This window comes from Petaurus breviceps, unplaced genomic scaffold, assembly GCF_028583685.1.
Source record: "Petaurus breviceps papuanus isolate PSGF00001 unplaced genomic scaffold, PetGlider_PUasm1.0 185, whole genome shotgun sequence".
Classification (NCBI taxonomy): Eukaryota; Metazoa; Chordata; class Mammalia; order Diprotodontia; family Petauridae; genus Petaurus; species Petaurus breviceps.
In genome coordinates, this window is record NW_027185797.1 from 17,558,833 (window position 1) to 17,586,578 (window position 27,746).

The 27,746-nt window shown below is 35.9% G+C and overlaps 1 protein-coding gene across 1 annotated transcript in view; it reads right to left on the reverse strand.

Annotated features, from left to right (window-relative positions):
* The window catches only part of TOP2B (DNA topoisomerase II beta), a 69,687-nt gene extending 42,190 nt beyond the window's left edge, over window positions 1-27,497 (reverse strand). Inside the window, exons 1-17 of the mRNA XM_069088503.1 lie at window positions 27,327-27,497; window positions 26,054-26,144; window positions 23,557-23,620; window positions 16,342-16,487; window positions 12,556-12,653; window positions 11,689-11,901; window positions 11,212-11,385; window positions 8,611-8,712; window positions 8,393-8,530; window positions 7,148-7,286; window positions 6,211-6,368; window positions 5,982-6,107; window positions 1,989-2,099; window positions 1,797-1,902; window positions 1,528-1,637; window positions 1,088-1,180; window positions 878-992 (exon numbers count right to left, since the gene is read on the reverse strand). Coding sequence (XP_068944604.1) covers window positions 878-992; window positions 1,088-1,180; window positions 1,528-1,637; window positions 1,797-1,902; window positions 1,989-2,099; window positions 5,982-6,107; window positions 6,211-6,368; window positions 7,148-7,286; window positions 8,393-8,530; window positions 8,611-8,712; window positions 11,212-11,385; window positions 11,689-11,901; window positions 12,556-12,653; window positions 16,342-16,487; window positions 23,557-23,620; window positions 26,054-26,141 — 1,981 coding nt within the window. The 5' untranslated portion in view covers window positions 26,142-26,144; window positions 27,327-27,497. The remainder of the gene's footprint in view (window positions 1-877; window positions 993-1,087; window positions 1,181-1,527; window positions 1,638-1,796; window positions 1,903-1,988; window positions 2,100-5,981; window positions 6,108-6,210; window positions 6,369-7,147; window positions 7,287-8,392; window positions 8,531-8,610; window positions 8,713-11,211; window positions 11,386-11,688; window positions 11,902-12,555; window positions 12,654-16,341; window positions 16,488-23,556; window positions 23,621-26,053; window positions 26,145-27,326) is intronic.
* Between the last annotated feature and the right edge of the window lie 249 nt (window positions 27,498-27,746).

Here is a 27,746-nt window from a genome sequence, read left to right on the forward strand (position 1 = left end):
GGAGTGATAGCTTGGGAAAGTACTAAGGGGTGGATGGATCAGATATCTGTCTTGGCCCTCTAATCCACCAGTTGTACATTAGGATGCTTTCCACCTGTCTACCTAGAATGCCCGTGTCCTATCACGATGCATGCCTTGCCATGCCCCAACTGTGGAGGGCCCCTGCTATCTACCTCTTCTCTGTTCCTTCTCAAAGGCCAGCTCCAGGAGAATGCTGGAGAAATCTCCCACGATAAGATCCCTGGATCTGCTACAAATTTCTGTCACCAAATGTCAGTTGGGCCCTCATTACTACAAGGGAATCTCTTTACTACTGTTATTCTAGCTCTCTATTAGACTCCCCAAAACAGCTACCCTCAACCTCTTATCCCTTATTCCTTCTCGCCCTCTCCAACTGATTGTGTCCACCATCATCCACACCACACCCCTTTATCATCCTCTCTTCCTACCTGAAATCTCCTTCCCTGATGCCAGTCCTACCTCACTTTGAAAAAGCTATCACTCAATCCCTCCACACCCTCCCCCTATATCTATCCTGCCTTTCATACTCAAACACCTAGAAGAGCTGTCTAGGTTAACCATCTCCACTCTTCCTCTTCTCTCAGTCTTTTGCAATGACCCTTATAAGTACCAAATCCAATAGCCCTTCCTTAGTCCTCATTCTCCTTGACCTCTCTGGTGAAATTATTTTATATTTAGTAAGTACATACATACATGACCATTTTTCATACGCATGTGCTATTTCCCCTGATTGGGTATAAGCTCCTTGAGGGCAGAAACAGTTTCATTTTTTGTGGCTGGCACATAATAATTATTTAATAAATGCTTGTTAACTAAATAATCAAACAATATTTTTTAAATAAAAAAAGATACTTACCATCAACAAGAGAGGGTATAGATCTTTCATTGTCGGAGTTTGAGAAAAGAATCAACTCCTTGTTGATAAAATCATTGTAAGTCAAATGCTTTGTGGCTGTACCATACAAAAATTGCTAAGAGAAAAGGTATATAGTAATGTCATCATTATTGTTGCATTAACTTTGCTTCTTACTTTTTTCTTCCCCCAGACCATCACTTTATAACTAACCTCTGGCAAGCCATGTAACCTGCGCTGTCTTCGATCTTCCATGAAATTTGTTAACCATTCTTTACGGTCATCAATCTTCTTCTTACTGAATGCCTGAAATATGAGATTATTAAAGACGTTATTTAAGTAAAATTGAGGCTTTACCTGCCAAAACCAAATTTTAATAATGACAAAAACCCTAAATCTAAAATTTCTTATTTCTTTTTTTCTGTTTGTAAGGAATTATATTTCTGCCATAATGTATTTTGTTCTGCCAAGTTAGTTTTTAACAGCCAGGAGGGCTCTTAATGATAAAATGTCAAGCAATTTATGATGACTCTACACTACATAGCCCAAAAAAGTTACCAGATATTGAGTTGGAAACTTTTTTTTGGTAATAAGTCAGCAACAGGAAACCATAAGGGGGAAGGGAAGAAAAGGGAAGGAGCTAATTGTCATACTAGAGTAATAGCTGCATCATCTTCAGGACCAGCATATCTAAACAAAATCCGATGCCTTTCCATGTCAGCAAAATATTCCTTTGCTTCTTTAGCTGTGCTGGTACCCAACCCTACATAATGAGAGAAAAAAATCCATAATATGTTCTGACACATAAAGAAAATGTTTTTCAAAATATTTTCCTATTAAAAGAATATTTAGAAACTATTTAGAACACCCATGTGAAAAACAGTAGTAGTCTCAGGTAACTGAAAGGATTTGAAACACAAACCTTTGTAGTATTTTATTTTCCAGGCCTTCTGGTTTTCTATATGTTTCTTCCATTCATCAAACTCAGGTATACTATAGAAGGAAAGCTCCTGCTTATTTTTGCTTGCCTTAAAGATAACAACAAATGCATTTAGTTTGCCTGTTAATGCTTTCAGTTTGCACTATTTTTAAAAGTTTTGAATGTAAAACATACCTTTACAATGGGAGTGATGAACTCTTCAAGAAAGCCATGTTTCAAAAGTGAAGGCCAGTTATGATGAATAAAATTAATAAGTAAGCCCTTTATGTGAGAGCCATCTTGATCCTATATATGCGAAAGTTAAGGAAAACTATGAAAATTTTAGAAAAGACTACCTAAACACACCAGTTTTTAAAAAAGTAAATAGGAAGTAAATCTTTGTGTATAGAAACAAGATCCTGTGATTTTACCTGGTGGTGCAATGGACAGAGTCTGGCCTGGAGTCAGGAAGGCCTGACTTCAAATCCCACCTCAAAAACTTACTAGCTTTGTAACCCTGGGCAAGTCAAATAATCTGTTTGCTGCATGTATGTCAACGTATAAAAATATTCAATAAAACATAAGATAAAATAAAACACTAAAATACAAGTACATAGTGTTTTAAGGTGGATAAAGCACTTTTCTCTTAACAACCCTCTAAGTTGGGTAAATATAAGTATTGTTCCCATTTTTCAGATGAAAGCTAAGATTCAGAGAGGTACCATAACTTGATCCAATCACATAGCAACAAAAGTTCATAACTGAAGCCAGAACCCATATCTTCTGACTTCAATTTCAATGCTCTTTTAATGACAACATATTCTCTTGTACTCACTGTAAGGGGTTGTTGGAGTGGAGAGGTTGGGGGAGAGGAGGGTAGAAAAGAAGAAGAGAGTCAGTCAGTCAGTGAACAAACATTTATTATGTGCCTGCTATGTACTAAGCACTGGGCATTCAAAGAAAGACAAAAATGCAGTGCTTGATCTAAAGGAGGTCAAAATCTAATGAAGGAGGTTAAAACACATGTCCATACAAAGTATCTAGTAAGAAGTATAACATTAGAGGAAAGATAGCCCAACCACTGAAGGTAGGACTTGAGTTCATTTGGGAAGAAAGTGAGGGAAGCTTGCTGGAGCAGGAGAGGGAAAGTGTTCCAGGATGGGGGAAAGTCAATGAAGAGAAGCAGTCAGGTGGTGGAGTGTTCTGCATAAGAAATAGCCAAGAGGTCAGTATCACTAGATCTTAAAGTGTAAGGAGACTGCAGTGAGCTTTCAACATTCAAAAGAGGACATTACATTTGTCTCTGGAATCAATAGGGAGGCTGTGGAGTTTACTGAGTAAAGGGATGACTTGGTCAGACCTGCTCGTTGGGAAAATCACTCCCATTGTGGAGTTAGTGTGAGATGAAGGTTGTTATAGTCCAGGCAAAGATAAGAGACCTTTTTCAAAGTGGTAGCTGTATGAGTGCAGAGAAGAAGACGTATCCAAGAGATGCTGGGGAGGTAAGAACAGCAAGTTTTGACAACAGACAAGATATGAGGGATGATAGTAAGTGACAATAACACTGTGGCTGCAAAGAGGGAAGGGAAACTGGAAGAATCCTCTCAACAGTAATAGGATGGTGCTGGGCAGTGCTCTCAGCACTAAGAGAAAACTTGGGGAAGAAGGGAGGGTTTGGGTAGAAAGATAATAAATTTTGTTTTGGACATGTCCATGGTGTCCATAAGATATTCAATTTGGTGATGTAAGGCTGTAGATCAGGGGAGAAATTAGGGCTGGAGATATGTGTGTGTGTGTTTTTATACACATGCAAAATATATGATAATCATCTGCATAGAAATGATCCTGGAACCCATGGAAGCTGATGAGATCATCAAGTAAGATAGCATAGAGGGAAAAGAGAATAAGGCCAGTGACAATGACACTGGCTTCCTGACTGTTCCTTGAGCCAGATACTCTGCATTTTCTTAGGCTACCCCCCATGCCTGGAACACTCTCCTTCCTAATCCTAACCTCCTGGTATCCCTGGCTTTCTTCGAGTCCCAGCTAAAGATTACATCTCTAAAGGAAGTTTTTCTTGATCTCCCTTAATGCTAGTGCCTTCCTTCTGTTAATTAGTTTATGACTTGTTTGGACACAGTTGCTTGCACATTGTTTCCCTCACTTGACTGAGCTCCTTGAGAGCAAACACTAACATTCACTTTTCTGTCTCCCCAGCACTTAGTACAATGCCTAGCACACAGCAGGGGCTTAATAAATGTGTGTGACAGATTAAGCCTTGGGGTGCACTCCCCAGTTAAGAGATATAAATTGCATGAAGATCCAGCAAAGGGGACTAAGAAGCAGCAGCCAGCAGCAAGATGAGGACCAGGGAAGAGCAGAGACTATCCAGGAAACAGCGATTACCAATTTCAAATACTAAGGTCAAGAAGGATGAGGATTAGATGTGAAATCACTGGTAATGTTTGAAAAAGAGCTGTTTGAGGTGAATCCTGAGATCAGAAAACAGATTACAGGGGGGTTAGAACTGAGTGAGAAGAGAGGAAGTATAGAGGCACCTAGTGCAGGCAACTGGCTTTCTCAAGGAGTTCAGCTGAAAGGAGGAGAGAAATGAGCCAATAGTTAGTCGAGATGATAGAGTGGATCAAGTGGGTTTTTTCTTTTTTTAATAACTTTTTTTAAATTTTCAACATTTACTTCCATAAGATTTTAAGTTCCACATTTTCTCCCCTCCCCCCACCGCAAGACTGCATGCAATCTGATATAGGCTCTACATACACATTCACACTGAAGTGATTTTCACATTAGTCATGTTGTAAAGAATTAGAACCAATGGGAGAAACTTCAAGAAAAAAGAAACAAACAAAAAAAGAGAGAGCAAATAATATGCTACAATCTGCGTTCAGACTCCATAGCTCTTTTTCTGGATGTGGATGGCATTTTCCATCATGAGTCTTTTGGAGTTGTCTGAGATCCTTGCATTGCTGAGAAGAGAGAAGTTCAAGTGAGGGCTTTTTAAGAGAGAGACATGACAGTGCTTGTAACCAGCAGATCTGGAGGGACTGAAGATGAAAGACAAAGTAGAGATGAGAGTGGGGGCAATCTTCAAAAGAAGATGGAGGGGAGGGGATCAAAGGTGCATGCAGGGGAATTGGATCTCTGGCAAGGATAGGGGCCACTCTGCATTCGATGCATGTACTGCCCTTCCTGGTTTCACTTCCATGGAACAAGAGGCCTCTTTCCAGGATAAGCTCATCATTTCTTCTAATCTCACCCTGCTGCCAACTCAATCACTGACTGTCATGACATCACCTGCTTCAGCTTCTTCTCCCCTCTGACTGGAAGGCTGAGGACTAAACTCCTCCCAAAGCCTTCTTTTAGAGAAGACAGAACCCGGACTCAGCTTGCTCTACCTTGCATCTACTGCCCTGCTGGTTTCACCTCCAAGCAACAAGATGTCCCCGCAACAGGTACCCCCTCCCTCCCCCCCAACCCCATTCCTTCTTCCTTCCCTCCCCACCACTGTCCTGCTTCCTTTTGTGTCTTGTCTCCTCCTTTGCACTGTAAATTCACTCATGGCAGGAACCGTCCTGATATTAACTATATTCCTAGCACTTAGCACAGTGCTTTAATGAATGTTTACTGGATTGGATTGCATCTGAGATGAGAAGGAGGGGAGAAAAGGGAGCTATCAGGGAATGGTCTCAGTATTTTTGGTGAAGTATGACATAAATTCTTCAGCTGAAAAGGTGGGGAGGGGGAGGTATGTAATACCTGATTCACTGGGAAATGAAAATGATGGCATAAGAAAAAAAAAAGCATCATAAATCCTTTATAAAGGAAAAAAAAACTGCCTCTGACCTCTTGATTTTACTGGTTTGCCTTTCTCACTTCATGTACTGTATAGAGGGCCTTCTTCACCCATGACTTTAAAATAGCAGCTGAAACTATTTATGTACATCATTTAGGACACATCTATGTATATACACAACTATATATCTTTAAATATGTATAATGTTAACTAGTTACAAAGGTTAAGTGTTACCGGATAAGTCACACGTTATGTTTTCTGAACAAACAAAAATTAGTTACGCTAATAGCCAAGAGCAAGCTTACAAAATAACATCCTAAATAATAACTTGACCAAGAAACATTAGTTTATAATTAAATGGTAAATTTCAAATGTACCTGATCAGTCATAATCATAATTTTTCCATAACGCAAGGTTTTCAGAGATTCTGCATCTTCATAACTTTTCTTATACTGAAGACCAACTATTTTAATAATGTTGTTGATTTCTGCATTTTCCATAATCTGTATAAAAATATTGTTCAGTAAGGTGAAGATATGTTCTGAATAACAAATAGCAAGACACAATTTATATCATAGAAATATAACAGCAATTTAATTTCTTTACCTGCTTATGTGAAGCTTCTCGAACATTAAGAATTTTACCCCTGAGTGGAAAGACTCCATATCTGTCTCTTCCAATCACACCTAACCCAGAAACTGCTAATGATTTTGCAGAATCTCCTTCTGTTAATATGAGTGTGCACTCTAGGGAATGTTTACCACCTCACAAAAAGGGAAAAGAGAACAAGTCAAAGGGAAGATCCACTAAAGAAAAATCAAAATATCTTGTTGCTTTCATCATATGAAAACGTAGGAGCAAAAGGTGTTTATTCAGTCATCAACAGTCTATTAATTAAAAAAACATGAGTTATTAATTATGAGCCTATTTATAAATTTCCTTTATTAAGTTTACTTTTAAAATCCCATTTCTTTCTTAAATCATAACTTTATGTTTCAAGTAGACTTTTAAAAAACTGAACTGATATTCTGGAGATCTGATATAGAAGCAGGAGAATAACAATATTCTTTACACATCAGTATTAAGCATATAGTCTATAGTTTTAAAGTACATAGAAAATAATGAATTATCATAATGATCAAATCTGATTAAGTTTCAATTGATTCAAAGTACTTAACACTAAAACTATGAAGATAATCATCAAAATCCTAGACTGTTAGCACTGGTAGGTATCTTAGATACAATTTAGTGCAACCTCCTTGTTTAGCTAGATAAATAAAATAAGGTCTAGAATGATCTTATAGCACTCCAAGATACTAAATTGCTTTCTAAAGTCATAAAAATTAAATTGTTATAAATTTAGTGTACTAACTGAATTTTAGTTCAGTAAAAATTAATAATCCAAGTAGTAGCTCATTCAAAAAACTGAATAAAATTCAATTGACTCAAACACTTCATTTCCTAAAGAATCTGAATAAATGGGAAACTCTTGAATTTGCATAATTTAAGTGAAAATGTACAAGTAAACAATAGTCTTTCATACCTGCATCATTTGCATCATCCAGTTTGGGAATGCCTTTTATTTTACTATACTTTACTGATGAACACTTCTTGTTCAGTTGAGTCTGAGCTTTAAATTTGACCCAGTTCAGAATACTTTCTATAATACCACAGTTGGAAGCCTAAAAAGAAAAGGATTTATTTTCCTACTAGATCTCTTAAAAATATGTAGCTAATTTATAAACAAGTTATTTGGAATACTGTTATGTTCTAAAGCACTCACTTATAACTAACTCTCTGCCCTTTCAATTCAACAAACATTTATACTAAATACCAGCTGATGTGTGCATAACCAGTGGGGTGAGAGATGGAGAGAAAGAGCCAATCAGCACAGGGATTTCTATGTAGTACTGCAAAGTTTGTAGAACACCTTTCACAGGTTCTCATTTTTACAACTCCCGCAGGTAGGCACTGTCATTATTCCCATTTTACAAACAAGGAAACTGAGGCTAAGAGATGAAGTGACCATGCTAGTCAGTGCCTGGAGAATTTTATACTCTTCTCTAAGTCTTGTGCTAAACTCTGAGGATGTAAGCATGAAGAATGAAATAATTCCTACTTGAAAAGGGCTGACATTACAGAGGGGGGAATCAGTAAGACTAGACAAGTTTTCTGATGCTGGAGGTATGGCAGAAAAATGAGTAAGGTCAGATGGAAATTTAGTTCTCCTGACTGCCAAATTCACTGCCAAATGTTTAACATTACAACATGAACTTCCTTGGTGCTAGTGTGAAAAAGATAGAAGAGAAGACAACAGTCATTGGGAAATGATGGTATTGTTAAAAGAAAAAGCATTAATAAAAACATTTTTAAAACATTTAAAAAATTTACAAATCGGAGGAGAGTCAGGATGACTTTCAAGGTGATGAACCTCTGAGTGCCCTCAGTCAAGAGACAGAAGCTGGAGAAAGAGTGAGCTCAGAGGGGGACGACGAGCTCTGCTATGAAGATGAGATGACAATGAGACACCAAGGAGAAATGCACACACATACAGGTACAGAGGGAGACTTTGGAGTTATTTGCACAGATGATCATTGAATGTGTGGGTGTCAGTAAGGACAGCAAAGGAAAGAGTGTCAGAGGTGGTCCAGGACAAAGCCTTGAGGTGCAGCCCATGCTCAGGGAAGAGAAGAGGGATGATGAAGCAGTAAATCAGATAATTAATTACCATGCTTCCCTGCCCAAGAAAATAAGTAAATAAATAAACATAAAGCATTTTTTTACTCACTGCTTTGAAAAATTTCTCAGACAGTTGACACTTAGACCCAAAGCTTTTGGGTTGCAGAGTCATGTTTTCCTTTGTCTGGGAATCAAAAGTTGGATTTTCAATAAGACAGTTAACAAAAACCCATATGTGGTTTTTTACCTGGTGGGGGAAACAACACTGTGTTAAATTTTTTTTCATAACTTTTCAGGGATTTAGAGAACGCATTAGGCATTACTTACTTGAAATGGCTTCACTGATACTCCAGCTTTGTTCTTTTTCTTAACTACTTCAATCAGTTTCCCAACGATCTGATCCACAACATAATCTACGTGCCTTCCACCCTTAAAAAGAAAGAAAGGATCTCAACCTCTCCAGCATCAAATTTACGGAGTAGCAATTCTCAAAAGGCTCCCAGAAGAAATGCAAAGTCAAAACAACCAATTCAGCCACATGCCCTCCTGGCCCAATGACTGCCACTCTTTTCTTTACTGTAAATGCTTCATAGGGTCAAAGCCAACCTTTTACCCTTTCTTGTCTAGGCTCTTTGGACAAAGCAAGGAAAAGTGAGCAAGAATTGGTCTTGTTCAACAGTATGAAAACCCTTGGGAAATCACAAAGTTCAAATGTGATTTAAGTCTGATTTTTCCTAAAGAAAAACTTCATATTAAGTTCATATTTAGAACTTTAATCAATCAGTATCTATTGTCTACTATTTGTATTTTTTTTTTAAATTTAGTCCTATGATTTAATCAGGCTAGGGAACCACCCAACTAAGGAAATTCCCAATGTCTAATTAAGTTCTGCAACTTTCCCAGAACTCATTGCTGGAGCCCAGGTCACACACAGCCTTATGTTTCTTCGGTAACACTTGAATCCAGGTCTTCCTGATTCTGAGGCTGCTGGCTCTCTACCCATTAGATCAAAGTGCATCAGTTTACACATAGCAGGCATATAATAACAAAAATATCAATTGACATTTCAATAGCACTCTAAAATGTGCAAACATCTTTACATCTGTGATCTCTTCATTCATTACTAACATCAATGAACAAGCACCAGCTTCTATGGGTGGGGCAGGCAAGCTGGCATAGCCTAGCAAGAAAATCACCCTGTTGGAGAGACAGAAGGCAATGTGTCCTGGTCTGTTCAGACCACTGCCTCCAAATTTCCTCACTTCAAGCTCAAAACAGTCCAGGGCCCTACACCCAAGAACCCTGGGGAAAATAGCATATGGGATCCCTTCCCCCTCCTCCCCTCACTGGCCTTTTGTCTTGTCTGTCCCTGGAGTCACGATGTAGGGGACGCAACCCTTTGGATATTTGACTTGAAGTTTTCCCATATATCAAGCCCAAATTTGCCTCTCTCAATTCCATGCACTGTTTTCATGCCCTCTGAGGTTTAAAAAAAAAAGTCAATTTCTTCTCTCATGTCCTTCAAATAGGTGAATACCATGATCACATACACAAAGTCTTCTCTTCTACAGAGAAAACATTCTTAGTTCTTTCATGCTGTGTACACTTGTAGGCCATTCACCATTCAAGACCCTCAGAACTTATCAATGTGCTTCCTAAAAGGTGGTACATGGAACTGAGCACCAGGCTCCAGCTGGGTCTGACCAGTACCAGTCCTTTCCTCTCCTGCCTCCTCAACACTATATGCTTAAGTTAAAGGTACCCCAGAATTGCCCTCATTTTCTTGGCTGTTACCACACCAATGACTCACATCGAGTTCATAAGCTGTTAAAATCCCCATGCTGTTTTTTTTCCAGATGAACTGATATCTCATGCCTCCCCCAATTCTAGTACCTCTCTAGGAGGCCTCCCAGCTGAGGCCACTATGGTCCCTTAGCTCTGTCCCCCATTGCTGGGCTGGAGATGAGCAACTGTCTAATTCATACTTTCTTCTCCCTTTTTAATATGAGATAAGATCTTATCTAGTAACGTATTACAGGGAAAAGATAAGTAACATTTTACATAGAACACAAAGTTCCTCAAAAGTGATACAAAATTATTCAGTGTTTCATTTAAAGACCAACTACGAATATATATAACAAACAAAAATAAGGCAATAATCTTTAATTTTTCATCTTACTGTTTTCCACCTCACACACTAACAAACCTTTATCAGACATGATATTTAGCAGAAAAACTAGACAGTTTAGGTTTCAATGTTTTATTTCCCTTGCTAATCCAATGGCATAGTTTCAGATAAACCACAAAACAATCAAATACGAAAAAGCAATGAGAAAACAGAAGAGGGACTAGAAAATCCACAAAATGGTAATCATTCTTAAGTAATCCTTATTTGATTCATTCAAAAAGCAGAGGAAATTTTTAAATTATTCTAAATTTCATAAATGGCACATACTAATTAAAAATGCAATATTTCCTATTAAGACCTCAGTCATATACTCACTCCTAATTTGCAGAATTCACAGAAAATAAGTTTTGATTTTAAAATGCCAATCATGATTTAACCAGAGTTATTTTTACCAGTTTGTTATATGGCAAAATAAGATTTTTTAAAAAATTTAAATGACAATGATGTTGTTTCCCGTCATGTCCAACTCTCCGTGACCCCATTTGTGATTTTCTTGGCAAAGATACTGGAGTGGTTTACCATTTCCTTCTCCAGCTCATTTATAGATGAGGAACTGAGGCAGATGAGGTTAAATGACTTGCCCAAGGTCATACAGAAGGCAAGTGTCTGAGGCCAGATTTGAACTCATGAAAATGAGTCTTCCTGATTCTCCAGTGCTCTATCCCAGCTGCCCTTAAATGACAAATCCAAGCATTATTCCAGTCCTAGCTGAGTAGTTCAATATTTGTATATTTACTCACTTTTGTTGTAGCAATACTATTTACAAAGCTGATTTGCTGGAAGCCTTTTTCACTCAATGTGAGACAAACATCCCATCGTTCATTTGCAAGTTCATGAATAACTTTCAGGGCAACCCCAGTTTCATCCAATTTGTCCTTTACGTAAAGGTCTACGTAACTGCGGAATCCATTTACCTATAAAGCCCCAAAAAAGTTGTTTAATCCTACACTGTCAGACCAGAGCAGCGGGTACACAAGACAGTAGTTGCCTTATCTTTTCTTTATTTCCATTCTAATATCAATGGAGCCCCATCCCGAGATCCCTACCTCCCTTTTTGGTCATACTTCTAGACCCATGTGAAGCTGTCCTGTTTTACCCACTGCCACTGATTTCCAGCAAGTGAAATAGAAAAGCAAATACAGCAAAAGTCAGATAAATAAGATGATAGAAGCATTTACATAATTAAGGCTGATAAGATGAACATCTAAAAGACTTACAGGCAACTTCTTCCCATTAAACATGACTTTGACCCCTTTGCATGAACCAGCCAAGTCGTAGGCTCTTCTAGTCATAAGGGCCACAATATCCTTGTCAAGCTTTTCCATCTTAAATTTTGACAGATCCGGTTGGAATGTTATACATGTATAGTCATCTCCATCAAAGTATTTAATTTTGGGTTCAGAAGTCTTCATCATATTATTCACCCAGGTCTTTAAAAAATTCAAATATTATTAAAGCTTTTTCTATGTTTTAAGCACAAATAACAAAAACATACCTTGCTAAATTTTATGGAAGAGGACATAAGCCTTGAACTTCCACAACTTTATCCATTTTCTCTTTCACATTAAAGCAAATAAATTAATTTCATAATCTCATAATATGCTGATATTTTTAACTTTAAACATTCCTATTTTCACTTGATTATTGAAAAACAAAAGGAAAGCAATTTATATAGTTTTAAAAATACAAAATACTGAAGTATCACTGAAAGCACAATTAGTATTTCAAAATTTTTATAGTGAAAAATTTCAAAATAGGCAGTTATTTTTCTGAAAACAAAAAAAAACTATTTTAATTTTTATATTATGTTATAAAGCATTATATTTTAAGGGTCCCACAGAAACAAAAGAGGTGTGAAGAAGAATCTGGGTGTCATTAGACTTCTTCCAGGTATTTTGAAACTATTTTACCCTGCTAACCATGCTTTAATAGCAAAAGTTACTCAAAATAGTATGTGATTAGAAAGAAGGCTGATGAAGCAGTAATGTTCCTTCAAACTTGCATGTTTATTCTATGTAAATGTACGTGTGACTTAAATCTCTAAAAAAAAAAAAATAAGTGAATCATTTTCTAAGTACACATACCTGTTTAAAACTATGTTTATATTCTTTACTAGCAGTTTCAACTGTAAATTTTGTACTGAAAATATTACAAAGTTTTGCACCATAACCATTACGACCACCTGTAAGAACAATTAAATGAGAAAGTTCTAATCAAACAATTTTAAAGGGAACTTCATTAAACTGGGTATCATAAATTCTAAACAAGTTTATACGCTTTATTTAGCAAATCATAACATGAATATATCAAAGAAAATTAGTGTGGTGAAGTGTGCAGAGAGTTGACATTAGAATCAGTAAAACCTGGGTTTACATCTTTTCTTGGATACACACTAGTTCTATGAAAGTCCCTCACCTTACCTTTCAGTGCCCCAAGGCAAACCTCTAAACTAAAGTTAAAAAGGAAGGAGTCTTCCATTGCATCATGGGACTAAAAATCTAGAGCTGGAAGAGCCTTTGGTCATGTAGTCCCAGCAGTCCCTTCTTCATTTTGCAGAGGATGAAGTCCATCTCTAAGATCAAAGAGATCAAATGACTGGCCCAAAGACAGGTAGTAAGTGGCAGAACCAAGATGCTCACTCTAGTCCTCTGACTCTAAATTAAGGGATCTTCCTACTGTCCATACTGCCATTATACATGAATAAAAGAAACAGAATTTGACAATTGAAAACCTGGGAGCATCAGGAAAGGTTTTGAGGAGGAAATGCCTGAAAGCCAGAGAGGAAGCATGTGGGATACTCGTTTATCACATGGATGCAGGCAATGAAACTGTCCTGTATGGGAACAGCTGGTCCAGTTTGGCTGGGAGGCATCATATGTGAATAGGAATAATAGGAAAGAAAGCTGGAAAGTGAGGCTGGAGCCAAGGGGTAGGGGGCCTTCAATGGGAGACAGATAAAACTGTAGCTTATCCTTGGGAAAATAAGGAGTCACTAAAGTTCTTTGAGAGGGGCGGCTAGGTGGCACAGTGAGTAGAGCACTGGCCCTGGAGTCAGGAGGACCTGGGTTCGGATCCAGCCTCAAACACTTAACACAAAAAATAGCTGTGTGACCATGGGCAAGTCACTTAACCCCAATTGCCCTCCAAAAAGCAAAATAAATAAATAAATAAAGTTCTTTGAGAGTAGGAGCAATATGATTAAAGTTGTGTCTCAAGAATCAATCAAGTATCTATGTAGTAGGGATCATACCTCTGATAGCTGGGGACACAAAAACAAGTCATTGCCCTGAAGAAGCTTATGTTCTGTCAAGGAAGACAAACATGCATATATACACACACATATATACATATATATGTACACACACACACAAATATATATGTATATGAATTAGATACATGGTAATGGGGGTAAATGTGACTAGCAGAGGTGAAAATACCTCATGTAGGAAGGGAACCTGAGATGAGCCTTGAAGGAAACTAGGGATTCTAAGAGGCAGATGGGAGGAAGGAGAGCCTTCTAAGCATAATATACCCGTGGACACAAAAGATGGTACGTCAAGTATTTAGAACAGTAAAAAAGCCAGTTTGGTTGAACCATATTGTACCTGAAAGGGAATGACGTGTAATAAGGCTACAAAGATAAATTAGAAACAGGTGGTAAAGAGCCCTGACTGACAGAGGAATTTCCATTTGGTCCTAAGGGTGATGGGAGCCATCACAATTTACTGAGTGATGATATCAGATCTGCACTTTAGGAAAAGCACTTAGGCAGCTATGCAGAGGAGAGGAACCAATTACAAGGCTACAATAATCCAGGCAAGAAGTGAACAGAAATCACAAGTTCCTGGAGTAGAGAAGTAAAATGATTATAGAAACCCTTTCATCTTTATAAAAATTTTTAGTATATACTAGATGTTTTAAATGTCACTATATCCAGTGAACATATGAAATTTATATTTCCTATCAACATCTATTAGCACTTACATATTTTGCACTATCTTCCCAGTTTATTAATAGTTCACAAGCTACAAAAAAGTGGCAAAATCAACTTTATCAAAGTAAATTGAGAAAAATGTCAAAAGAATACATATGATCCCCATGAAAGCATGTTCAACTTTGCCTGCAATACAGTGTTTTCTAGTTTTTAATTTCTTGAGACAAACATCTTAATAACTGAAAAGAAAACATTTCAGACTTTAAAACTATATTGTAAAGTAGAAGTCTTCAAAATCATTTGGTACTAGTTTAAAAATAGAGAGATAGATCAATGGAATAGAGTAGACAAGGGAGAAGCATAAACAAAGTCATTCAATAATCCAGTGTCGGATAAAGCAGAAAACATACAATTACTTAGCAAAGGACTCCCTGTTTGGCAAAAATGGCTGAGAAAACAAGAAAGCAATCTCACTGAAATTAAGCTTAGACCAATATGTCACATTCCATTCCATAATACATTCTAAATGGATGTGCCCTTAAAATGAAAGATCCTACTATAAAAAAAAATAGAAAAGAAGCAGGCCATATCCCTCTCACAGTTATGATAAGAGATGAGTTTTTAATCAAACAAGGGACAGAAGTAATTACAAAATTTTTCTTTAAAGAAAGATAACTTTGATTACACAAAACTGGAAAGCCTCTGCAGACAAAGCTGATGCATCTAGAATGAGAAGGGAAGTGGTTAAATGGGGGGGGGGGGTGTATCTAAAAATTTCTTTAAAAAAAAATTTTAAACCCGAGATATATGACCCCCCCCCCCCCCCCGGACACATACACATGAACACTAGTCCCCAACAGATGTAGTCAAAGAATATGAACAAATAGTTAACAAAAGAAAAACTGCAAAGTATCCATAACCACAAATGCTCCAAAATCCCTAATAAAAAAGAAAAGCGTAAATAAAAATAACACTGAGGTTTTATCTCCCACCCAGTCAACTGACCTAAAAAAGTGATAGTCAATGCTGGAAGGAAGAAAGGCACACTGGAGCATTGCTGGTGGAACATGTAAATAGTACAAACAATTTGGAAATATGTAAATAAAGTGACTAAAATGTCTATATCCTTTGACCTGGAAATTCCATTACTGAGTTTTATATCCCCCAGAGGTCATTTTAAGAAGAATTATATGCATATAACAAAATACTTGTAGCACTTTTTTGTGATGGCAAAAAATTGGTAACAAAATAGATGCCCATCAACTGGGGAATGACTAAACAAAAATGTGACACATAAATGTAATAGAATATTATTGTGCTATAACAAATCACATATTTGTTAAATACAGAAAAGCAAGTAAAGATCTATATGAACATATACAGAATTAAGTAAGCTGAGCCAAAAAACATATACACATTAAATTTTAAAATGTATTTTTCCTTTTCTCTCATTTTTTGTCTGAAAAAAATTCTACTTGTTATATAGGACAGCTCTCTGGGAGGGGAAGGGAAGAGGATACTGAGGGAAACTATGTTGATTAAAAAAAAAAAAACAAAAGAAATCAGTTAAAAATAATTTTTAAAAAATATGTGGTTTGCCTCATTAGAATGAACTACTATGAACTGGGGTTAAACCAAAAGGTTGACATTAAAATCATGAAATAAGAATTTCGAAATTGTTTTTTTTTTAAGACTGATAATATTTTCAGCCACATAGTATAATGATACATTTTAAGAATTATGGGTTTTAAGTTATCACTTTTAATTTATTATGGTAACATTCATATAAGATTGTGTTTTATAGGTTACAAAAAACATTTTCCAGATATAAAACTTTGTTTTATGTGAAACTATCTCAATATAATAAAAGTAAATTAGCAACGAACTGTATTAATAGAATGAAAAAATTTTAGCCAAAATGCTTAGAAATAGTTACCTGTAACTTTTTTCTCATCATCATCATAGTTACTAGATGTTAAAAGCTGTCCAAAGATTAAAGCAGGAACATAGACTTTTTCTACTTTGTGTTCCACTACAGGAATGCCTTTTCCATTATTCCAGATGCTGATAATGTTAGATTCACTGTAAATAAGTAAGAAATAACATTAAAAATGCTCCTGCATATTCATTTTAAATATCATTTCAGCAAAGATAAAGTAATAAAAATGTGTTGTGATAATATCCCCCAAAAGCTACTTTTCTAACTGGTCATTTTATAAGAACATGGTATTTAAAAACTGGAAGAGATCTTAGTGAGAGCATAAGAAAACAGGTCCAGAGAAGCAAAAATAACTTGGCCAGATCAACAATATTTAGAGCACTTATTTAGAGCTCTGTTTTCCAGCTTCAGATCATGAATGTTAGGAAGGTCTAAAAGGATTTTCAGGTAGTAGATGTGGAGGGGTAGAGGGACGTCTCCTAGACACACACAAAATCGAACAAGGAACTGGTTTTATTTTGTCTTTTGGGCAGGAAAGGAATAGAGGAGACTAGATCTAGAGCTGGGGATTCTTGGAACTCCTGTCATCATGTGCTAAAGAAATACATGTTGAGCAAAAGTTCTGCATCAAGAGTGCTGATTCCAACTTCATTTCCTCACTAGATTCTCAGGAAGGAATTTATAAAGGGGAGAAGGGAAGGATGAGGTGGGGGGAAGAAGAGAAGAGAGAATTAAAGGTCTATTTCTCTATTATGTGAATCACAGTTATAGATTAAAGAATTTGGTTAAAGAACTTCATCAGTTCTTTAAAAGGGGCAATATCTGTTCTAATTTCTTTTTCAGGGTTTAAGTCACAGTCTCACTACTACCCCTCTGAGACTGAACTGAGAAAAGATTGGATGTCATGTTAGACACTTTATTACAAAATTACTGCCACTTGAAGATATGTCAAACAGGAAATCACAGAATCCCTATGAGTTTGAAAGAACCCCAGAGGCTGCCATCTAGTCCAAATTAAATCTAAATAATTTGCTTTATACCATCCCCAACAAGTGATGAGCTAGTCTTGACAAGAAGACTTCAAGTGAGAGGAAATCCACTACATCCTAAGGCAGCCCATCCCATTTCACCTTTGGAGTACTCTAAATGTTGAGAAGATTTCCTAATATTGAATCAAAATCTTATTAGATGCAACTTCCACCCACTGCTTCTTAGGTCTGTCCTCTAGGATCAAAAAGAACAAGACTACTCCCTCTTCCACACAGTCCTTCAAATACTTGAAGAGAATGATCACCAAATCTTCTCTTTTCCAGGAGAAATACCCTTAATTCCTTCAATCAATTCTCACATGGCATGATCTCAAGACCATTAATCATCTAACTCACCCTCCTATGAACACTCTATACTTTATCATCATCCTTCCTAAAATGTGGCACACAGAACTAAACATAGTATCTCCAGATATCATCTGGCCTGGACAGTAATTTTTCATTCAGGTGTAAAACTTTGCATTATCCATTAAATCTTCTCCTATTAGATTTGACCCACCATTCTGGCCTGTGAAAATCTTTTTAGATCTAGACTGCCACTTAACTGTGTTACCTATCCCTCTTAGGTTTGTACCATCAGCAATATCATAAGCATGTTATCTATATATTAAAGATTATTAAGATGTTAATCATCAGAGGACCAAGTACAAATGGACAGAGTATCCACTAGACAACCTCTTCCAAGCTAATATTGAAATACTAACAAATATTCTGTGTCTGATGAATATTTTAGTAAAGTGAAATGTTAATCATTACATTAAAAAATTTGTTATACCTGTTCTTTCTTTTTCAGACTCACATACTAAAATAAAAACACATTTATCTATTGAACTGCCTTTCTTAAATATGACCACATGGAATTAAATATAGGCAATAATCCTAAGGTACCACTTTGTCCAACATCTGTTTTAAACAGTCTTGACATAGAAACTCTTATCCCTTTAGATTAGTTCAACTCATTTCATTTATTGACCTCCACTGATGTTCAGCTTAAAGTTAGATAGCACTATTTTCATTTCTTTTGTGAGATTAACTATAGGTTCTATGTTATTCATTAGGTGCTTGGTGCTGCCCTTGTATAAATTTAGTTTGACCAGACCTGTGATTCCACCATTTAGGGAGTGTCCAGTGAGACACTTCCTCAGCTGATCCAGACGGGAACCTGCTCTATAGTCCTAGGCAACTGCCTGGGAAACCAAGAGGTGCTTGTCTGGTGACTTGTCTCTTTTATTGAGGCATTATTATGTATTTGGTATTCTATTAAAGGATTCAGTTATTATAAAAAGTAAAACTAAAACAAAAAAGCTTCAGAAGTAACTTAGTTTACTAAAAACAAAATAAGCAAACACTGATGTCTCACAATTTACACTCAACTTATCTAAAACTGAATTTATCATCATCTCTTTCTAAAACTAACTTTCTTTCACTATTTCTCAATCTCCTGATACGAGGACAAGTGTTCTCTCTCCCAACCACCCAGACGTGAATCTCGGGGTCACTTTGTCACACACCCAAACAGTGTTCTTCAAGCTCTCCTGCTTCTATGAGTGTCTCACCTTGAATGCACTGTCTACATATGCTAGTCTACATAATGAATAAATTTTCAGAGGCTGGTAATTATCTAGGGTGGTATCTTTAATATACATCAACAAGGACTTGACATCTTATGATGAGTTTTTAAACTGCGGGATTTGGAGATGACGTTGAGCTCTTTACTTCCTGACAGAAACACCCACTTAAATGTTCATACAATCAGTTTAAAACCAACACATATCCAGGCAGTAAAAGATATCAAGCTCTATTATCTTAAAGATGCCTATACATATTCGGGCTGTAAAAGATATCAAGCTCTAGTTATCTTAAAGATGCCTGCTACCCTAGACAAGTACCAACATATTTTAACTTTGATAACTCTTCTAGCAAATTTAATTTACTTTCTTTGTAATTATTTATTTGTAATAATTTATAATTAATTATTTGTAATAATTTAATTTATTTTCTTTTAATTTACTTTGTACCATGGTACAAAAACATGGTCATCCCTTGTCTAATCTGTTCTTATTCTTTGATTGACCCTAGCTATTCCAATATCTGTTATTCCCACAGTTCAGGTGACTATGAAGAGAGAGGATAAGGTCTGGATAGTGTTCTCTGTACTTTATGTGCTCAATCTATGTCCTACTAAAATTAGTTTTAATATCATATTTACATAAGTTATATAAAATTTTACTTTGTAAAAACTGTAAGCAAAAAAGTCTTTGTAGGGAACTATAATAAAGCAAGATCTAAATAAATGCCCAGTCATTAAAGCAACTGTTTCCCAATGTAATTTGCTATAAAAAAATTTCAATAAGAAATCAGGCTTCAGATAAATAACAGAAATAAAGAAACATCAAAGTTATCCTTTGTCTTCATGAAAGAATGCTCAATTCATAAGCCTCTAAAAAGCACAATAACTAAAAAAGATTAGTAAGACAATTAATTCAGCAAAATCACACAGATAAACTTTAGTAGTAATCAAGTCCAAAAGTAACCAGCTCCAATACTCAAAGTCTGCCTACCTGACATTTAATTCTTTGTATGAAATCTCACTGCTGCAAGGGAATCTTTCAACTGTGTTATGAAAGTGATATTTCACAAACAGAATCAGAGAATCTCAAAATTGGAATGAACTTCAGAGGCCACCTAGTCCAACCCATCTCTTCCCCCACAACACACCCAATAAATTATCATTAGGCTTCTGCTTAAAGATCTACTTATGCAGCCTAGTCTACTTTTGAATAACTCTCTTTGTTGGGAAGTTGTTCCTTACATCAAGCTGAAATTGACCTTCTGTGAACAGAAGCTGTTGACTCCTTTTTCCACATAATAATTTTTTAAATGGCTAGCATGTGCTTCCTCTATCTTATCTTTTCTTGGGTAACTATCCATCTTTAAATTACTCATGTGTCATGATCTCAAGTCATTTGGTCCTCCTGATCCCTCTTCTATGGATGCTCTCAATTTTACCATTTTCCTTCCAAAAATGTAGCATGCAGGATTGAACACAATACTCCAGCAGTCTCCTAAGGTCAAGATTGTGGCTAGGATATCACCCTCTTCATTCTGAATATCATGACTCTCATAGCGTAAAGAATACACTGACAGAAATAACAGTCCTCAGGTTATCTGATCTAATAAAATCTGACCGTCTCTTCTTGAATGCTTACTGTCTGCATTACCTAGGGCAAGTTACTTAACCCACTGAGGCCTCTGTGTCCTCTAAGGACCCTTCAAAGTTCTACATCTGTTAACCTGTGAATCTTCAGAATATTCACAAAGAACAGTCTCACAAATGAGAAAGACTCAAGAAACATTTTGACTAATCTAGAGAAGAACAAGAATTCCTTTTTGCAACTTTTTTAGTCAGTTTTCTTCCTGAAGGCCTCTTGAAATGGGTAGACCACTATTTCCCAAAGCAGTTTCATTGCACTTTTGGACAGCACTATTTTTAAGTTCTTCCTCTCGTTAAACCTACATCAGCCTTCCTACAATTTCTACCTAGTGTACCTTCTTCTGTCCTGTGGGGCCAAACAGAAGAAGTCTCCAGAAAATGTTCCTTCAAATACCTGAAGACAGTTATGTCCCTTGTGATCTTTATCCTAAGCTAAAAGATCTCTTCCCCCTCCCCCTAGTCATTTTAACTGATTGTTATATGGCTTTATCTTGAGGTACTAACCACCAGAGACATACTCTAGCTTACCAGCATAGGTAGACCCCCCACTGACATAGATCACCATACTTCCATGACTTGACTGACGGTCTTCAATGGCTCAGTGTCATCCTTAAACTGGGGTATCCAGAACGGAATACAATACTCCACGTGTGCCCTGATCAAGGAAAAGGACTATCTCTTCCCATGTGCTGGACACTACACTTTTCCAAGCTTCCAAAAATGTCATTTTTTTTTATTGTTATCACACTACCAACTCCTTGTGCTTGCAATCCACTAAACCTTCTAGATTTTTTTGATGACATGCTCTCTAGTCGTACTTCTTATTCTTAAGTCAATTTTTAAAACCCAACTATATGATGTATCCCTATTAAATTTCATTTGCTCCCAGTTTGCTGGCATCTTATGGGACACTGACTGTCATGTTAGCCAATCCTCCTAGTCTTATGTCATCGGTAAATTTGGCCAGTGTGCTATCTATGCTTTTATCCAAGTGACTAAGAAAAATGACAGATAACACAAGACGAAAGGTAGAATCCTAGAACACTTGTCTGGAGACCCCCTTGAGGAGCCATGATATACCCAGTCCACTACTAGGGAGAAATTTGTCATATAGACACTACTTTATTTCTTTTTTCCTTGTAGCTTCTAGGTTATGTGTTGGTTTTAAACTGACTATATCTGAGTGGGCTTTGCTGGAAGGAAATGGAAAGCTCAGTATCATCTCCAAATCAAAGTTTCAAAACTAGTCAGGCTGCAAAAGATATCAAGTCCTTATTAATGCATCTTAAAGATGTTTACTCTCCTAGATAACTACCAGTAAGTAGACTGTTTTAATGTAATGAGCTGTAATAATTCATTTAGTGAATTTAATTTTGAAAACAATTTCTTTTGTTATAAAGGTTGATAAACAGGAACTAAATAAAATACTTGTTACAACAGGATTACTTTTTGCATAGAATTTCTTACATAAACTTAGGAACAAACATAGCAATAAAATATTGTTCCAAGATTCATCCTTATGGAAAATAAAAGTTTTGACATATAAATCCATCTTTATAATGTTATTTATAATGTCATTCATGATATGTGTTGGATTAATGGGGCAAATAATGTTATTGCTTAGCAGATATAACCAAGTATGCAGTTACTCAACTACCATATTGAGCACGCATTTAAGGAAAGCATCATTTTCTCTTCACTTCCAATGTTCTTTTCTATATTATGAATAAGAAAACTGAAGATGGCTGCCTTCACTTACACATAGTTAGTACTTTCTGATTTTTACTTATACTCCTCAAATATAACAAATGGTTAAATGAATTTTTTGTTTTCAAAAACTTTACCAAAATTGGGAGATAAAGAAGCAAAGGAGGCTAGAAAATGCCTTTATTCCTTCCCTAATTCTGATCTCTTATGAGACTGTTAGCGCCAAGTTTCATTGAGAAGAAAAAGAACTTCAACAACATGATTATATGAAGGTAATGTCATAAAAGATATGAGAAATGAAAGAAAAAATCAGTTTTATTATGGTGTTAATAAAAAAATTATCCAAAACTAGATTATTAATTATAAATATTCTTAATCTTCTTGGTTTGTAAAAAAATTTTTAATGATAATGTTGAATAACTAAGTATAGTATTATGAAAGATAAGTATAATCTAAATTTTCACAAAACAGATGCTTGTGAAAACAAAATTATTAAGAGAACAATAAACTTAAATGATTTAGAAAAACCCATTATTCATTTCACTACATGCGTGAATTTGATTACGAAAACCTTCTGTAAATATTCTACAATGCAAAAAACAGGTAGGCAGTCCCAAAATTACAAATAAGTTATATTCCCAAACTTCCTTTGAAAATCAGTTGCTTATGACTCAGAATGCAATTTCTCATAACTCATTTGGGTACTAAATCAGCCCTCAAAAGCCAATTATTTTATCCTTCAATCCCAAATTCCCTTGAAACTTCTCAAGTCTGAGTTACAAGGAGTCCTATGTAGGTGAAAGTGGAAAGGAATGTGACAGGAAGATAGGCAGCTTCCATTGTGACATGGCCAAGAGAAAGTCTGGCAAGAAATCAGTAGAATAGAGATTTCTAGGAACAAAGGGTAAACACTACAGGGTAGGGCTCTAGAAGCACATGGCTTTGTTGTAGGGAATGGCTCAAGTAGCAACAGGGCTCCAAAAGAAGGTGGGATGAGTTTCAGGAGATGTGCAGCCAAAGGCTCTACTCCTGAAGTCATGGGGAATAACTCAAGCAGCAGCAGACTTTGGCAAAAGGAGGAATTAGTAATAGAAAAGAAATCATTCAGGGTACTGAAGTAGCAATCGCCATTCATATATACAGGTAACTCATAAGCTGCATGTTCATAAGTCAGGAACCACCTGTATGAAATAACTTACTTAGCTAAGAAAGCTCACTAAAGTAGCCTAATGATGTACTTACGGATCAATAGAAATTTTGATACAGGTCATGTTCTTATCCCTCTGCTTATTGTCAGCTGCATTAACTACAAAATTAAACACTTTTGTGAGAATAGTCAACTATTTAAGTAAATGTGTGAAGCTCTATTAAAAACAAATACATATAAACAGTGAAACATATTGCAAAAGAAATTTTTTAAAAGTTACTATTAGCATTCATTACAAAATTAAAGCAACATAACATTCTAAAATTTTGAGGACTACTTTGAAATCAAAATAAAGCATTTCAACTGAACTAAAATGGGGAAAAGTTAATTACAAATAAATATAAGAAAAAGTAAAATTGAAATTCAGTCACTTCAAACAGCATATGTTACCATACAAAATGTATTTAGGGCATTTATACAATAAGATCACAGCTTGCAGTTTTAAAAAATGACAAGTTCAATCTTTTCGTCATGTGGTTAAAAAAAACCCAGCTAATTTAGCTGATTTCAATTCAATCAGCCTGTCAAATCAGTCTTGAGGAAAATATAGATTAATCCCATACATATGTTTTCATGAGTATTCTAAGAACAATTAAAAAATGGCGAAGGCTAAGAATATTCTAACATTCATTACTACTGCATTAATTTAAGTTCACTGGAACCCTAAATTACATAAACAACTTGTCTCTGAAAATAATACACTAGAAACTTTATAACTGGAGACATTAAGCCTATAGATTTAATTGATCACTCTAACCCACAAGCATGTAACTTGAAAGGAATAATGCTGGGTACTTGGGGAACAAGGTTTAGGAAATGGAAATGAAATAGGAAAAAATAGCTAGGGTTAGCCCTGAAATCATCCCCTCAACACATGGAGCTGAAAAGTGAGGAAGAAGGAATGAATAGGGGCCCAAAGCCCTCCCCACCCAATTATTCTAGTCTGTGTAGCCCTCTGGGCAAGTAGTAAGAGACTAGAAGTATGCAAAGGCCAATGAAAAGGCCCCCTGGCTCGAAAGCATCTCCCCCTTTTACCATACAGATTGATTTTAGTTAACAATCTCTCCTTTAAAAGACAAACATCCCCTGAGAGGGCTGACACACCTTACTGTGATTTATAATAGAATCATGGAGATGAAGAAAGCAGGGTCAAGAGAGATTAAATGCCTGGTTCAAGGTCACATATGGAATAAAGCACTGGGATCAAGAACTGAGATCTCCTATGTTCCAAGATCATCTTTCTTTTTATTATACAACTCTCTCCCAGAACCTGAACTTGAGAACTGGTGATTAGAATTAAATTAGAATTTTAATATAAGGGATATAAGCCAGGAAAAATAATTGCACAAAATAGGGAAGATTAAGCTAGACACACCAGAGGGCTTTGGAAAGGAAAGAACAGGTATCAGGGAGATGAAAAATTTAGATAAAACTAGTATCTGCCCTCATGGAGCTTATAGTCTAGCGGCAGAATAAAACACAAAAATGATTAATTAAATAATAATTTTAAAAAATAATTAAATCAACAATATTACATAATAAGTGTATTACAGAATTTAGAACAAAATGTTATGTGAGGTCTGAAAAGATGAGTCATGACAGGGAGAGAAATCAGTGAAGGTTTTATATTAGGAAATAGTATTTGATTAGAGTTTTAAAAGATGGGTGTTAATTCATCAGGTCAATGGTGAGAGATAAGCTGGTCCATGTACCTGGGACAGCATGATAAAAGGCACAGAATGGGGAAGAACAACAGCATTTTGAGAGGACAGAGAATGGTTCAATTTGGTTGGAGTGTACAGTAAATGGAAGAAAATAATACAAAATTAGTCTACAAAAATTATGAAAAACCTTGAAAAATAAGCAAAGGAGTCTGAACTTTACTTGACAATAGGGAGACTGAAATTTTGAGCAGAGGAGTTAATGTCACTTTCATGAAGAATTAAGATTGGGCTAACAGCTATGTTAAAGAAGTCATTGGGAGAAAAGGCTGTGATGATGAAAGTAGCTAACCTTCAAATCACAAAAAACAAAAAGCCCCCAAAGGCCATTTTTAGCACACATCCCTACAAAATGAAAACCCCTACCTTATTTTTAGGTAAACATGATAATGATTAAAATGGGAAAGGTAGGGGCAGCTAGGTGGTGCAGTGAATAGAGCACTGGCCCTGGAGTCAGGAGGACCTGAGTTCAAATCTGACCTCAGACACTTAACACAAAAACTAGCCATGTGACCTTGGGCAAGTCACTTAACCCCAATTGCCCTCCAAAAAGCAAAAAAAAAAAAAAATGGTAAAGGTAGATAAAAATTCAGACTAATGGAAAACGTTTATAACCTCTTCAAAGTTGCATGTGAATATAATAACATACTATAACATTTCAGCCACCCTGTAAGCATTCTGAAGTAGCATGAATATTCAGTTTGATGTCCTTAGGAACCCTCTTTAAATCAACAAGGTAGAGTCCTGACTCTAAGACTACAATTACTTAACAAAAGAAAGGATTTGTCTTAATTCTTAAAAAGGTACTCACCAAGAATTTCATCAAAGATTTTGTATAAGCCTGGCACAAAAGTAACTTCTCTGCAATTCATTCCTACATCTTCATCATAAACCCACATTGACTGCACAGACAAAATTCAAAGAGTCTTTTACTATAAGCATCAGTAATATAAATTTTACACAATCCAAAACCACATTCTACCACTAAAATTCTGCTTAAGTTCACATTCCACAAACCTAATCCTTTAGTTAGAAAAGGGCTTGGGCTATGTGCTCACTTTGGTAAGGTCAATGAGAACAAAGTATATAAAAATTAGGCTGTCCTCAGCTGACTTACCCTTAGAGTGCTGAGGATCACCCACCACTGCACTAAGGCTACTTGCAGGGGGGGGAATGTTAATAGAGGTAACCCAATATAGTAAAATCAAATACTAATGAGACAAGCAACCACCTATATTTTAGCCTTTTAATCAATTCAGAGCATTTTTCTACTCATTAGCTTAATTCTATATATAATCTAATTTTTTGAAATATGGGTGATAACCACAGATGTACAGAAGAATCATCAAGAGGCCAACAAATCATCAAAAGGCCTTCTAGCCAACAAACTACTCTCCACATGGATAAAGGTCTGGACAAGCAACAGACTATTCACAATTAAACAAGCAGATAGTTTACTTCAAAGCTCTAACTTCTAGGGTAAGACCTACAATTGAAAGTTATTTTCACACCCATTGAGTGAAGTTTACTACTCTGGTAAGGTCCCTCTTAAAGCCACAATTAAACCACCCACAGGAAGAATGCATAATTTTCATTCTCTCAGAATCGTACTATCACACAGTATGAATTTTGGAAAAAAGAATTTTATACCCATTAACATGGCTATGCACTGAAATAATATGAGACCTTAAAATGGCCTCAAATTAAACTGGTATTCCTTTCAGTAGGCTAATGAACAGAACTATAATAAACCCCCAAATCATGTTCTATTTAATTTCCACAATCTTATTACATCTGCACACAAAATAAAGGTAAGTTTCTGATTTAGAATTCCTTCAATGCTTGTCTTGAAGGATTATTAGATTTTTTCTTTTATTATTTTAAAACAAATTATCCCTTATATACAATGAGCAAATGGAAAATAAAGGCTTTTAATTTTTATATACCTAGTCAGTCATCAAAGAATCTCAAAGAAATAAAATTCCTGAACCATATGTATCTTTCATCCCCATCTCTGAAATTATAACCACAATAGTCAATGATAAATGATAAATATACATACATGCATAAAGAATATCACTGACCTGAGTTAATGGTTCCACAGATCCAATGTATGTATCAGGCCGGAGGAGAATGTGTTCAAGTTGCGTTTTCTTCTGATAAACTCTCTCAACAGACAACTTCTTGGAAGAATCGTTTTTATTACTGCTTTCTGACTCTTCTTTTTTTGCAGCATTGTTCTGATCAAAAAGAGTCTAAAATTAACCAAAAAAATAAATAACTGAAAAAGTATTACTAAAATCTTTATTGATCATTCAATGTTTGCTTCCTAAATTTAAAATCTTCTCTCAGCCTCTTTCAATTTTAAGTCCTATAAAGTTGATTGTCACTTCCAAAATCAGAGTATCACCTGTAGAATGTATACTTATGTTAATTATAAGTAACCTAGATAGGGGCAGCTAGGTGGCGCAGTGAATAGAGCACCAGCCCTGCAATCAGGAGGA